The sequence below is a fragment of the Amblyraja radiata genome, chromosome 12 (assembly GCF_010909765.2).
Source record: "Amblyraja radiata isolate CabotCenter1 chromosome 12, sAmbRad1.1.pri, whole genome shotgun sequence".
NCBI lineage: Eukaryota > Metazoa > Chordata > Chondrichthyes > Rajiformes > Rajidae > Amblyraja > Amblyraja radiata.
Genome location: NC_045967.1, coordinates 35285423 through 35297774, shown reverse-complemented (window position 1 = coordinate 35297774; position 12352 = coordinate 35285423). Strand labels below are relative to the sequence as shown.

The window sequence follows — 12352 nt, the reverse complement described above, 5'->3', positions numbered from 1 at the left end:
TAACTTACACTGTAGACGGTAGGGCCCTGTGGAATGCTTTAGACCAAAGAGATTAAGACGTATAGGTGTGTAGATCCTTGAAAATGGCAACACAGATGATGAAGAAGGTATTTGGCACGCTTGCCTTCATCGGGTATTGGTAAGGCCACATTTGGAGTTCTATGTACGATTCTGGCCCTCCTGCTATTGGAATGATATCATTAAACAGGAAAAGGTGGAAAAAAGATTTATGAGGATGTTACTGGGCCTGGAGGCTTTGAGTTATAAGGAGAGGTTGGACTTTTTTTTCCATGGACAATAGGAGGTTGGGTGGGGGGGGGGGGGGGGGGGGGGGGGGGGAAGGGAAGTGGTGGGAGTTTAAAATCATGAAAGGCATCGGAAAGGTGCACAGGGCATGTTAAGTAAGAGGGGATGAATTTAATAGGGACCAGAGGGGCAGCTTTTTTAAAGGGTCGTACATATATGAAGCAAGCTGCCAGAAGAAGTAGCAGAGGCTAATATAATTACGCCATTTAAAATTCACTTGGACGGGTACGTAGATGGAAAAGGTTTGGAGGGATATGGGCTGATGTAGGCCGGTGGGGCCAGCTCAGTTAGGCAACTAGCCAGCTAAGACGAGTTGTGTCGAAGAGCTTGTTGCCGGGCTGCACAGTTTAATGACTTCGACTCTAATGTTATTGCTCATCCACATTCAATGGTTACTCATATTCTAAAGTGCTTCATAAAAACTGGTTATAAATCGAGGGATCATATTACTCAAATTACAGTATTTATGTTTACAGAGCTTTTTAATTTATAAACAAATATTTGGCTTGTCCTCGAAGGTATGAAAAGTAATTGTATTTTACTGTTCCACCTTGGAACAACTGTGCTTTTTATGCATATTGTGTTCTGGTAGATTCTCATCAACGGAATATTTGAATTGAAAATAATGGTTTCTAAAACCCCAGATACATGTTTAAACGACATTGGCTGAGAGTGCTGTTTATTCATCACCTTTTGTACAAGAATTTCAAATAGTCATTTTTCATGATGCTCTTTTTTTGGAGTGGGTTTACCATCCCTTGTCTCGACAAATGACCCCCAATTCCCCAAAGTAACTATCAGTTTTTCTTTCAGATTAGCTAGCAAATGCTGTGTTTACAACTAATCAACTTAATGGGTTTTTTTTACAACTTAATATGGAGTGTTCGAAATCCATGCTGACAAGTGCCAAGTTTAACTGATGTAAGCAGCTAAGTTTAAGTGATAATTATATCCTGGCACAAACAGTTTGCGTCTTAAGTGTGCAATTAAATATATTTTTTGTGATTCTTTGAGTCAGTGTAATAGCTTCACAGTCTGCAAGCAGCTTTATTCCTGTTTCAAAAAGTCTTCATTCTTTGCAATGTTATTCTTTTGGAGCAATTATTAAACCACAGCACTGAAATGATTGTTGTAATTCTCAAAAAGGCCTTGGTATTGACATACGCCAATAACAACCCGGATTGATAATAAATGATATGGTTGAGCATCTCAAAATTCTAGCTATATTGATTATTTAATTACTGGTTTAAGTTAGGACAAAAGTCATCTTTAGGATAGTGAATTCTTGCTAATTACAGCACTGTTTCATCCCTGACCTGATCTGACTTGTTTTGCTTTGATCTGATGTTGAGATTGTTTACAGCTCTGAGGCAACTATCAGTCGTCCTTAAAGCTATCGAGTACAGCTTATGCCTAGCCAAGTAGTTTTGCTTTACCACCCTCTCATTTTGATAGCAGCTCGGCAAGCTGTGTTGCGTCTGGAGGAGCTCTTTGCAGGCATGCAAATTATGAATTCCTGATTTGCTAGCTGCATCCTGCTTCTCAAGGCATTGATGTATGAAATCCCTTATGAATTCACAGATGAGCATAGTGCTAATTGCTTTCCCACCTGCCCTTGCCCTTCCCCTGAATCTGTCAGCTCTTAACTGTCACTCACTTAAGACAGATGGCAACACATGCAGCACTGGACAAGAAGAGCCAATTCTAGCCGGTGCCCTGGAGATTCCTGTAATTTCCATTGCGTCCCTTTTGTGTGGTGGTATTAACAAGATCGCTTTGCCTATGATTGCAGATAGCTCTGGTTGCTTGCGTGCTGAGATTTTTAGGAGATTAAAAGCAGACCTTCACATCTCTTTACTCAGTTTATGGAAGAGAAAGCACATTTTACTCCAAGAAGTGGTTGGGAATGTTCATTGTGCAGTATGCAGGTAATGTAAGTCTGATGCTTTACGCCTCGGATGTATTTTTTAGTAGAACGCATAGAAAAGTCAGATGGATTTTAATAGCTGAACAATTTGTCGTGTGTTGAGAGACATAGGTTGATAATTTATTTAGTTAGAATGTTTTTTGTTTTAAACCTTTGAGATCAGTGTTTATTTTTGTATTAAAATGGTAGGTTTCATTTTTGGTAGAAATATTTATTAATTCCTGCAATGCAGGAGTTTTGGTCTTTGTGCTTCGTTTGCCTTGTTTTGGTTTAGCTTTACCAGCTCCATATTCTTGCTGAATAATTACGTTGACATGATATTGTTGTTTGTTATTTTCTGCTTTTGTCTTTGGTTTTAAGGCTAATGAGGATTCATGACAAATAGATGTTTGTAGTTGCTGACATAATGTGCATTGAGAACTAAAAGAATGCCTGAACTTTGCGATTGCATTTTTATTCCAAGAAAGGTCTGCATTTTCGGCACTGTTACAAACCTTTATGAAGTATATTGTCATTAAACTAATAAAATTGAATTATTATTTGTCTAGTTATCTGGACGTAGAATGTCATTGCCATAATTGTTTAAACGATATAATGTAATTATTGCAGCATAGTTTTAGCTGGTGCAGAAATGTATTTTAATTTCTCAATGATTTGATTTTTTTAATGCTGTCACTAAATGATTAGCTTTTAGTTAGATTCACTTAGTTACTTGAATCCTGTGTTTTATCAGTGTAAGCGTTAGAATTTGGAAATGAAGGTGGCAGAGAAAGCGTTTTCTACTAAATTATCCAGAGATATGCTGAAACTTTTTGTTTTGAGAAAACGTTATTTTAAAATAACACCTGGGTTGGTGTCAGAAGCTGAGCCTAGGTGGGGGGGTGGGGATCAATCATAAATTTTCTGCTTTGCTCTTTAGATTTTGATCGGCTACTTAAAGCAGTTGGATTTTCATTCTTTGAAAATTGGCTAATATCTCTGGCCATTGTTAGTCTCTTTAGGCAGAATATTTTCACAGTGATGTGAAGCAAGATTTCCACATTGATAAAACCAAATCAATGTATATTCAATTTACTCTGACAGTGAGTGAGAATCAATTTATTTTGTTTAAACTGCTTGATGTCTTCAGTAACGGTTTATATCAAATCATTATACATATGTGTAGTAAAGACTGCAGATGATGAATTAAATCGGAGGTAGATGCAACACCTGTCCCTTTACCTCCGCCCTAGACTCCATCCAAGGACCCCGACAGTCATTTCAGATAAGGCAGAGGTTCACTTGCACCTCCTCCAACCTCATCTACGGTATCAGCTGTTCCAGATGTCAACTCCTGTATATCAGCTAGATCAAGCGCAGGCTCTGCGATCCTTTCACAGAACACCTCCGCTCAGTCCGCCTTAACCCACCTGATTTCCCGGTTGCTCAGCACTTTAACTTTCCCCTCCCATTCCCAATCTGACCTTTCTAGCCTGGGTCTCCTCTATTGTCAGTGAGGCCCATTGAAAATTGGAGGAACAGCACCTCGTATTTTGATGGTGTAGCTTACACCCCAGCAATATGAACATTGACTTCTCTAACTTCAAAAAGCCCTTGCTTTCCCTCTCTCTCCATCCCCTCCCCCTCCCCAGTTCCCCCACCTGTCTTACTGTCTCCTGACTACATTCTATCTCTGTCCCACCCACCCCTCTGTCATCAGTCTGAAGAAGGGTCTCGAACCGAAACGTCGCCCATTCCTTCTCTCCAGAGATGCTGCCTGTCCTGCTGAGTTACTCCAGCATTTTGTGTCTGCCATTAATATTGGGCAAAGATGATGAATATCAAATTGTTAAAAATGTTTCCTGGAGGTATTTTGTTTTGTAATTTTAAAGTTTTTTTTAATGTTCCTAATTTCCTTAATAATGCAATGACAACCACTTTCAGCTAGATCAGTGGTTAAACAAGTTTTAGACTGAGGTCCCACTATTTTCTGGCAGTGACAAATGCTAATTGTAGAAGGGTTGAATTGCATTGGATCAACACTGTACACATCTACCTTATTTTCTAAAAACTAGATCAACTTTATCTAATGAAGCCATACTAGTAAATAGTTTTGGTTACTATTGGCGTTGTACATTTGTGGGTGTTTGAATTAAAAATGTCTCTTTGCATAATTGATAATTGTGCCTTTTGAATTATGAGAATTATAATTCAAAATGAATACTTTACATTATTTTAAAAAAGGCTAATGCGATTTTAATGCTTCATGATGAGAAATCAAAGCACACAGTTTTGCTTCTTTTTCCTTTACAATTTCTGCAATTGTATGAAATTTCATGGTCAGCCTCACTAATATTAAATCCTGCCAGCTTCAAAACTTTGACCAGATCATTAATTTAGTTGAACTCCCTCTCTGAATTAAAACTATATGAGGATAATAAGATTGTGAATCTGAGTAAGTTGAGAAATTATCTCTCTACATAAGTCTTGTTTTACCTGCTGCAAACTACAACTCGAATGCTGCAGCTTTACCAGTTCTTTGTGCAAGCAAAGCTCCTTACAACTCCGAAACTTGCCTTTACATGAAATCTCATGAAATTTTGCCTTGTCAAGTTCTTCTGCAGCTATATGCATTTCTGTGCATACTTCACACCTTTAGTGTACTGTGAGGAGATGTTTTTTTTACTAAGCCATTTTGTAGCTTTTAATACATTTATTAACCCACTATGTTTATGAATCAGACTACAACAGAAACAGATGGGAAGTATAGCAGGGAGTCTTAATATATCTGAGAAAATGTGCATCTGGCTAAAGTAATAGGGCTACTTTGCAGGTATTATTTTTAAGCAGGTTTGCAAAGAACAATGTGCAGAAAATAATGACGCCGCTTTGGTGTTTGGTGAAGGACTATGCAAGTAAATAGATAAACCAAAAGCTACTTTTCTGCAGAGAGTTTATTGTACTTGATTAAATGTTTCTGTCACTATCACACTGGGAGATTGTGACAAATTTGGTTTAACTGTAACGTGTGCACATTGCACTTCCACATGTTGCTAATTTTTACAATTTAAAGCACCACAAGGAACTGTACTTATAACCTAACCCTGCACTCTGAAGTTGTCTGTCAGAATTTCAGTTACTTTGGTACTAAACCCTATAATCCCCCTCTCTAATTCTTCATCTTTTTTTATAAAGCATTACTGAAAATCAACCATTCAACCGGGTTTCCAGCTGTTTATGTCATTCTGGTTGTGTGCAGTTAATTTTATTGTTTGTTGTGTGCCTTCCTGGGGTGCCTTGGGAGTTTAACCTGAGGGACTATCGCTCGTTCTAGCCTATTGATACTATCATTTTTTTTTTTAAACATCCAATACGCCTTCTCTAATGTCCTGTATGCAGGTTTTTTTAGGACCAGGCGAGTGATCAGCCTTTGTTAAATTTAAGGAAACAATTAGATAACCAAAAAAAAATTAGGGTATAATATCAATTACATATGGATCTTTTTTAGCAGAACAGATTAGGAATATCCAAGTATGCCAATTTATATACTGGAAGCAAATGGAATCCTAATTTGTTGGAATCGCATTTTTAAACCCTCAGATCGCAGTGGAATGTTTAAATTCTATATTTTAGTCCTTTGATTTCAATTGCACTGTCCAATGAAATATTCCAACTTGCTATTTGTACATGATGCTATTTCATTTTTGTTTCTTTATTGGTTGATGGTTTTTTGGGAATTCATGTTCTCCATTACATAAAAGTGATTAGATTTGTAACCTTCTGCAGAGCTAAATGGAAACTTTAAATTTAGATTAGCAGCAGCTTTGTTGCAAAATAATGAGTTTTCATGGCGTTACACTGGTAGGTTGGATGATTGGAACGGCTAATTTTGGTTTGCAGATAGACAGAAATGTTTTGATATTTTGGTGAAATGGATGGCTGCTGATCCAGCATGAAAATAACGAATATTTAAATAATATAATTAATGGTAAGACATTTTGCTATTAATTAAGGGTAACCAACAATCCATTTTCCATCCCAAGCTGACTTTGTTACTGAAACTACTTGTCCTTCAACCAATGTCACTAAAATATTGCTTGGTCTTTATCACACCGCTGTTGTGAAATTTTGCAGAGTCCAAATTGTCATATGTTCTCTTCTACTGTAGTGACTAAAGCTCAGAACTTCATTAGTGTAAAGTGCTGAAAGGTGCAAGATATTTTTTAATATATCCATCAGAAGGTCATGGCCTTCATCGCCAAAACCAAATGGGTTTAGTAGAGCGAATTCTCTGAAGTTTAATGGTAATTCTAGGCCATCAACTGTTATTAGGAGCACTGGTATAAGCAGACCACACATCCTGCAAGCTGTTGTTGACCATAAAGCTATTATAATTGCAGCATAGTTGAGTACTGCATTATCTATGTGCAGCCATCAATGCTGATGCATTTCTCAAGATACTAACATAATAGGTTGGATCATGTCACTTATCACGCAGCTGTTCAGTAGAAAGTTGCCAGCTACTTGTAGTGTGCTGATCAGTTTGTTCCTGATATCTGTGGCTTTGAATTGCAAATGGAAGCTTGGAAAAAAACTGCCTGTTAAATACCAGTGCACACGCATAACATCCTGAGCTGAGGGGTCAAATGCACTTTGTGTGGATGGCCTCACACATTCAACATCAAAATTCACCAAGGGTTACTCCTGTATTTAGAGAGATCGCCATTCATTTTAATTCCTTTCAATGGGGTCGCTGACATTGATCTAAAAGCTAAATGTTTTTTTTTTAACACATTGTACTTGATATTTATAATTTATTGTTGACGTTTTCAAATCTTTGTATAGTAGCTTTTTATTTATGAGTATTTCATTTTGGATGGTTTTTAAACTCTCTCTAATCAACAGATTTCAAAATTATTCAAATACCTTAAATGGTAGAGAGTGTCAACTGGTCATCTGGGCTGCCCAGGGGCAGAGACTGGAGAGCTAATATCCAAGCCCTAATTGTTGGATGGTCATGGCAGAATGCCTTTGGATTTGGTTGATCCCACAAGGCCACAAGAAGACAGCGAGCAACTGTTCTGGCATTGCAAATAATTCATACTTTTGACTTCATGGTGTACCAGAAAAGAATGCAAAATTAATTTTTAGGGTCATTCTACTTCAAATTATTTGTAAAGCAGGTTGTGTATTTGCATGAAATACAGTTCCTAACCTCATATGCAGAGCATGCTAATCTAGCGATATTGCACATTAATTATTTGTGAAGTGGGGAAGAAAGAGTGTGAATGCCCTTACATGACAAGATTTTGTTTTTTATCTATCACTCTATATATCCATTATTATTAACGTTAATGGCACTATAGTATGTTCGATAACCACAGGCTACTTATTTTGCAAGCACGAAAAATTACGTGGTCCCTCATTATTGTGAGTAAGTAAAAAAATTATTGAGTGCCTAATGCATGTCTTTACACAGATGGTTAAACCCAGACTGTGTCCTGTGCCCATTTGTAATTGTACCAGCTGTTCACTCAATAGGTGGTAGTTATCTGAATCTGTTGTTTACAATGCATTGTTAGATGGGCTTCTGAAACCGTAACAATTCCCCCCCCCCCACTAATATCAAAATACTGAGCAGTCTTCCCATGAGCAAAGATGTAGTCTCGATCTTCCAATCTACCTCATCATGGTAACTGCAGAATTTTAGTATTGGTTTACTTTGACATGTGTAAAATATAGTGAGAAGGCTTTGTTTGCATGCTACCCAGTCAAGTCAAATCAAATCATGCTATATGTGAGTATAATCAAGCCGTACGTAGGTACAGTAGGTAGTGCGGAGATAAATATACCAGAGTGCAGAATATATTGTTCAGCATGAAAACATTGCAGTTACAGAGAAAATGTCCAAAGTCCACGATGAGGTAGATTGGAAGATCGAGACTACATCATTGCTCGTGGGAAGACCGTTCAGTATTCTGTTATTATTGGTGTGGTGGGAATTGTTCCTGAATCTGGTGTGATGTTTATCAAACCCTTGTATCATATGCTTGATGGAAATGGGGATGGTCTGGGTGAAAAAGATACTTGATTTTGTCAGCTGCTAATCTCAAGCTAATATCAACAAATGCCACATTTAGTAAATAGTTATAAAGTTATAATTATAATTAATGTTCATAACCCATTGATTATGACCACAAGATTCTAGAGGTCTGTCTTAGAATCAATTTATGTTCTTTCATTCCTGTGTATGCCTAACTGAACTCAGACTTTTCCCATTTGATTTCTTTTGCTGATGTACTACAAAATATGTCAAATCAAATTTGACACCTTTTGTTTGCTTTTTCTCTTGATCGCTTAATTTTTATTTATTTTTTGGACAGTCATTAGAATAATGATTGACAAAATAAAATCCTTTTAAAATAACTCTGATTTCTTTGAGCAGAAATGGAATCCCTTGTCTAAAATTGCCATCCTTGTCTTTGAGCTGTCAACTGACATGTGCTTCAACAGCATTTTAACTGTGAATGTGTCAGTAAGATATGTTAAAATAAGTTAAAATCAAAAATTGAACATGCTACATTTATAAAACAAGCAAAATATACGTTCTATTTGGATGTACAGTGCCCTCCATAATGTTTGGGACAAAGGCACATCATTTATTTATTTTCCTATGTACTCCACAATTTGAGATTTGTAATAGAAAAAAATCACATGTGGTTAAAGTGCACATTGTCAGATTTTAATAAAGGCCATTTTTATACATTTTGGTTTCACCAAGTACAAATTACAGCAGTACATACATAGTCCCCTCATTTCAGGGCACCATAATGTTTGGGACACAGCAATGTCATGTAAATGAAAGTAGTCATGTTTAGTATTTTGTCGCATATCCTTTGCATGAAATGACTGCTCAATGTCTGCGATTCATGGACATCACCAGTAGCTGGATGTCTTCTCTGGTGATGCTCTGCCAGGCCTGTATTGCAACCATCTTTAGCTTATGCTTGTTTTGGGGGCTAGTCCCCTTCAGTTTTCGCTTCAGCATATTATGAAGGGCATGCTCCATTGGGTTCAGATCGGGTGATTGACGGCCACTCAAGAATTGACCATTTTTTAGCTTTGAAAAGCTCCTTTGGTGCTTTAGCAGTATGTTTTGGATCATTGGCTTGCTGTAGAATGAACCGCCTGCCAATGAGTTTTGAGGCATTTGTTTGAACTTGAGCAGATCGGATGTGTCTTTACACTTCAGAATTCATTATGCTACTACCATCAGCAGTTGTATCATCAATGAAGATAAATGAGCCAGTACCTTCAGCAGCCACACATGCCCAGGCCATTACACCCCCACCACCGTGTTACACAGATGAGGTGGTATGCTTTGGATCTTGGGCAGTTCCTTCTCTCCTCCATCCTTTGCTCTTGTCATCACTCTGATATGTTAATCATTATCTCATCTGTCCACAAGACCTTTTTCCAGAACTGTGGTTGCTCTTTTATGTTCTTCTTTGCAATCTGTAACCTCGCCATCCTATTTTTGTAGCTAACCAGTGGTTTGCATCTTGCATTGTAGCCCCTGTATTTCTGTTCATGAAATCTTCTGCGGACAGTGGTCATTAACAAATCCACACCTGACTCCTGAGGAGTGTTTCTGATCTATCGAATAGGTGTTTGCGGATTTCTCTTTATTTTAGAGAGAATTCTTGTCAACAGCTGTGGAGGTCTTCCTTGGCCTGCCAGTCCCTTTGCGATTAATAAGCTCACCAGTGCTCTCTTTCTTCTTAATGATATTCCAAACAGTTGATTTTGGTAATCCTAATGTTTGGCTGATGTTTTTACCTGTTTCATTCGTGTTCTTAGTCTCATAATAATAATAATAATAATATTAATAATAATAACAATAATAAACTTTATTTCAGACTCAAGGTCCAGACAAGCGACAACATTACATAAAAATATATTGCATATAAAAACATCATAAAATACATATAAAATCTTAGTATATCACTTATAAAAGCATCATAAATTATATATTTTAAAAAAAAAACCCAATACATGAATTAAAATCCAGAATAAAAAAGAATGATCAACTCCTACAACGAGACGACACCAGTGACTCCACAACTTGGATTCATTGCGTGCAGTGCTAAACCTTATGTTTGACAAGGCCACAATAATTACATTTTTAGAGTCATTTATCCTGCAAATGAATTTATACATATGATTTCTTTGGATTGCTTCTAAAGTACTGACTCCTGCAGCCACAAACATGTTACTAGTACTACACCATCTAGGTTTCCTTAGCAGTGTTCTTTTGGCATCATTATAGGACACCTTTAATCTCTGCAGACTTGTCTTTCCATAGTTCGACCACAGGTGCGCAGTATAGAGTGGTGTGCAATATGCTCTAAACAGCGACATCTTCACCACATCTGTACACGCACCAAGCTTACGCAAGAGAATATTCGCCTGTGCATACAGCATACGTCGTTGCCCATAAATATCCTCATCATCTGTCATTTGGTCTGTAATAAAATGCCCAAGATTACAGACACTAAGATTATTGTCAGACAATTTAAAATCAGGACATTTTAGACATTTATTCTCTTTGGTTCTACAGATCATAATAGCCCTCTTACAAGCATTATATTTAATATCATGTTCCACACCATACACAGAACATATAGTAAGGAGCTGCTGGAGACCAGCGCTAGATGGACTAAATAACACAAGATCATCTGCATACATAATATGGTTCACTAAAATATTACTAATCATGCACCCAGTATTACAGGCTTCCAATTGTTTGGACAGATCATCAATATAAAGAATAAAAAAGACTGGGGACAACCCCCCCCCCCCCCCCCCCCCCCCCCCATAGTCTGGTGGGCCTACCAGTAAGCCAGAATTCTCACAATGTATTTAGGCACCCCTCTTTGACTCATTTTAACAAACAGCATTCTGTGATTAACATGATCAAAGGCTTTGGAAGCATCAATAAAGCACATAAGAATTGAAGAGTTTTTGCCTCTATATTTGTTTACAATCTCCTTTAGGGCATATATGCACAAGTCAGTGCCATGTTTAGCTTTAACACCAAACTGGTTATCTGTGGAGTTGACAAACTCATTTACTCTATCCAGCAGTACTCATTCTAAGACTTTTGACAATATGCTGGCTAAAGCTAAAGCTATGGGCCTGTAATTATTTAGGCTGGTAAAGTAGCTTTGTCCTTAATGGCACTAACAGAACAGACAACATTGAGTCTGGTAACAAGCCATGAATCATAAAGCCAGTAAAACAAGTAGCAAGGAGAGGAGCTACCCTCATATTCGCATACTTAAGATGTTCAGCAGAAATATGATCCAAGCCACTTGCTTTGTTGTTGGACAGCTTGTTCATGGCATGATACACCTCATGTGACATAATCACCATTGAGTCATTACTCACAATATTGTCCACCTTATACAAGTCACCTTGGACACAGTTGAATAAAGTACTATAATGTTGTCGCCATAACTCCGCGATATTAGCTGTTCCGGAGATTCCACCTACAGTGTACGGTAGAGATGTTTTGCAACTTAAGTGCTCTCACTTCTTTCCAAAAATCAGCAGCATTGTTACTTAGCAGCTTCTTAGCCATGGAATCAGCCCTCACAGCTTGCTCATTTTTATAGATGAAGCTAACAGTATACTTATATCTTGCATTAGTGAGCTTCTTGTACTGAAACACAGGCCCCTGACTGGGTCTACCTGCCATAGCCCATGATTTAGTGGCTTCACGGGCTTCAGCATGATACTCGGCTACATACTTCTTCCAGCCAGGCCTGATGTTATGGGTCTTATTTTTTATGCTTGCAGTAGGGCTTACTGCCTACATATAAAGCGCTTACTATATCATTACACATGGAGCAGATATCTCTCCTATGCTTCATATCCGTACAATTAACATTACTACACATTATTGCACCTTTGGGTAATTGAATATTGCATAATAGGCTAAGATGTCTTTCTTTGTGAGCGTTGACCAATCCAGTTTTTCTGTGTTAAAGCTATTTCTATCTCTGGATACCACATATATTTCAACATATATTGTCATAGCAACAGGTATATGATCAGTCATTGCTGCCCCATACAAAA

General features: G+C 37.6%; 1 protein-coding gene across 6 annotated transcripts in view; it reads left to right on the top strand.

Moving 5' to 3' along the window:
• enox2 (ecto-NOX disulfide-thiol exchanger 2) overlaps positions 1-12352 on the top strand; it is a 187982-nt gene that overhangs the window by 51750 nt on the left and 123880 nt on the right. The window contains exon 1 of one of the 6 annotated variants that reach the window (XM_033030503.1): positions 2104-2234. The exons of the other annotated variants lie outside the window; for them this stretch is intronic. Within the exon in view, the coding sequence (XP_032886394.1) occupies positions 2213-2234 (22 nt within the window). The 5' untranslated portion in view covers positions 2104-2212. Of the gene's footprint in view, positions 1-2103; positions 2235-12352 lie in introns of those variants that run through there. 6 annotated transcript variants of the gene reach the window in all.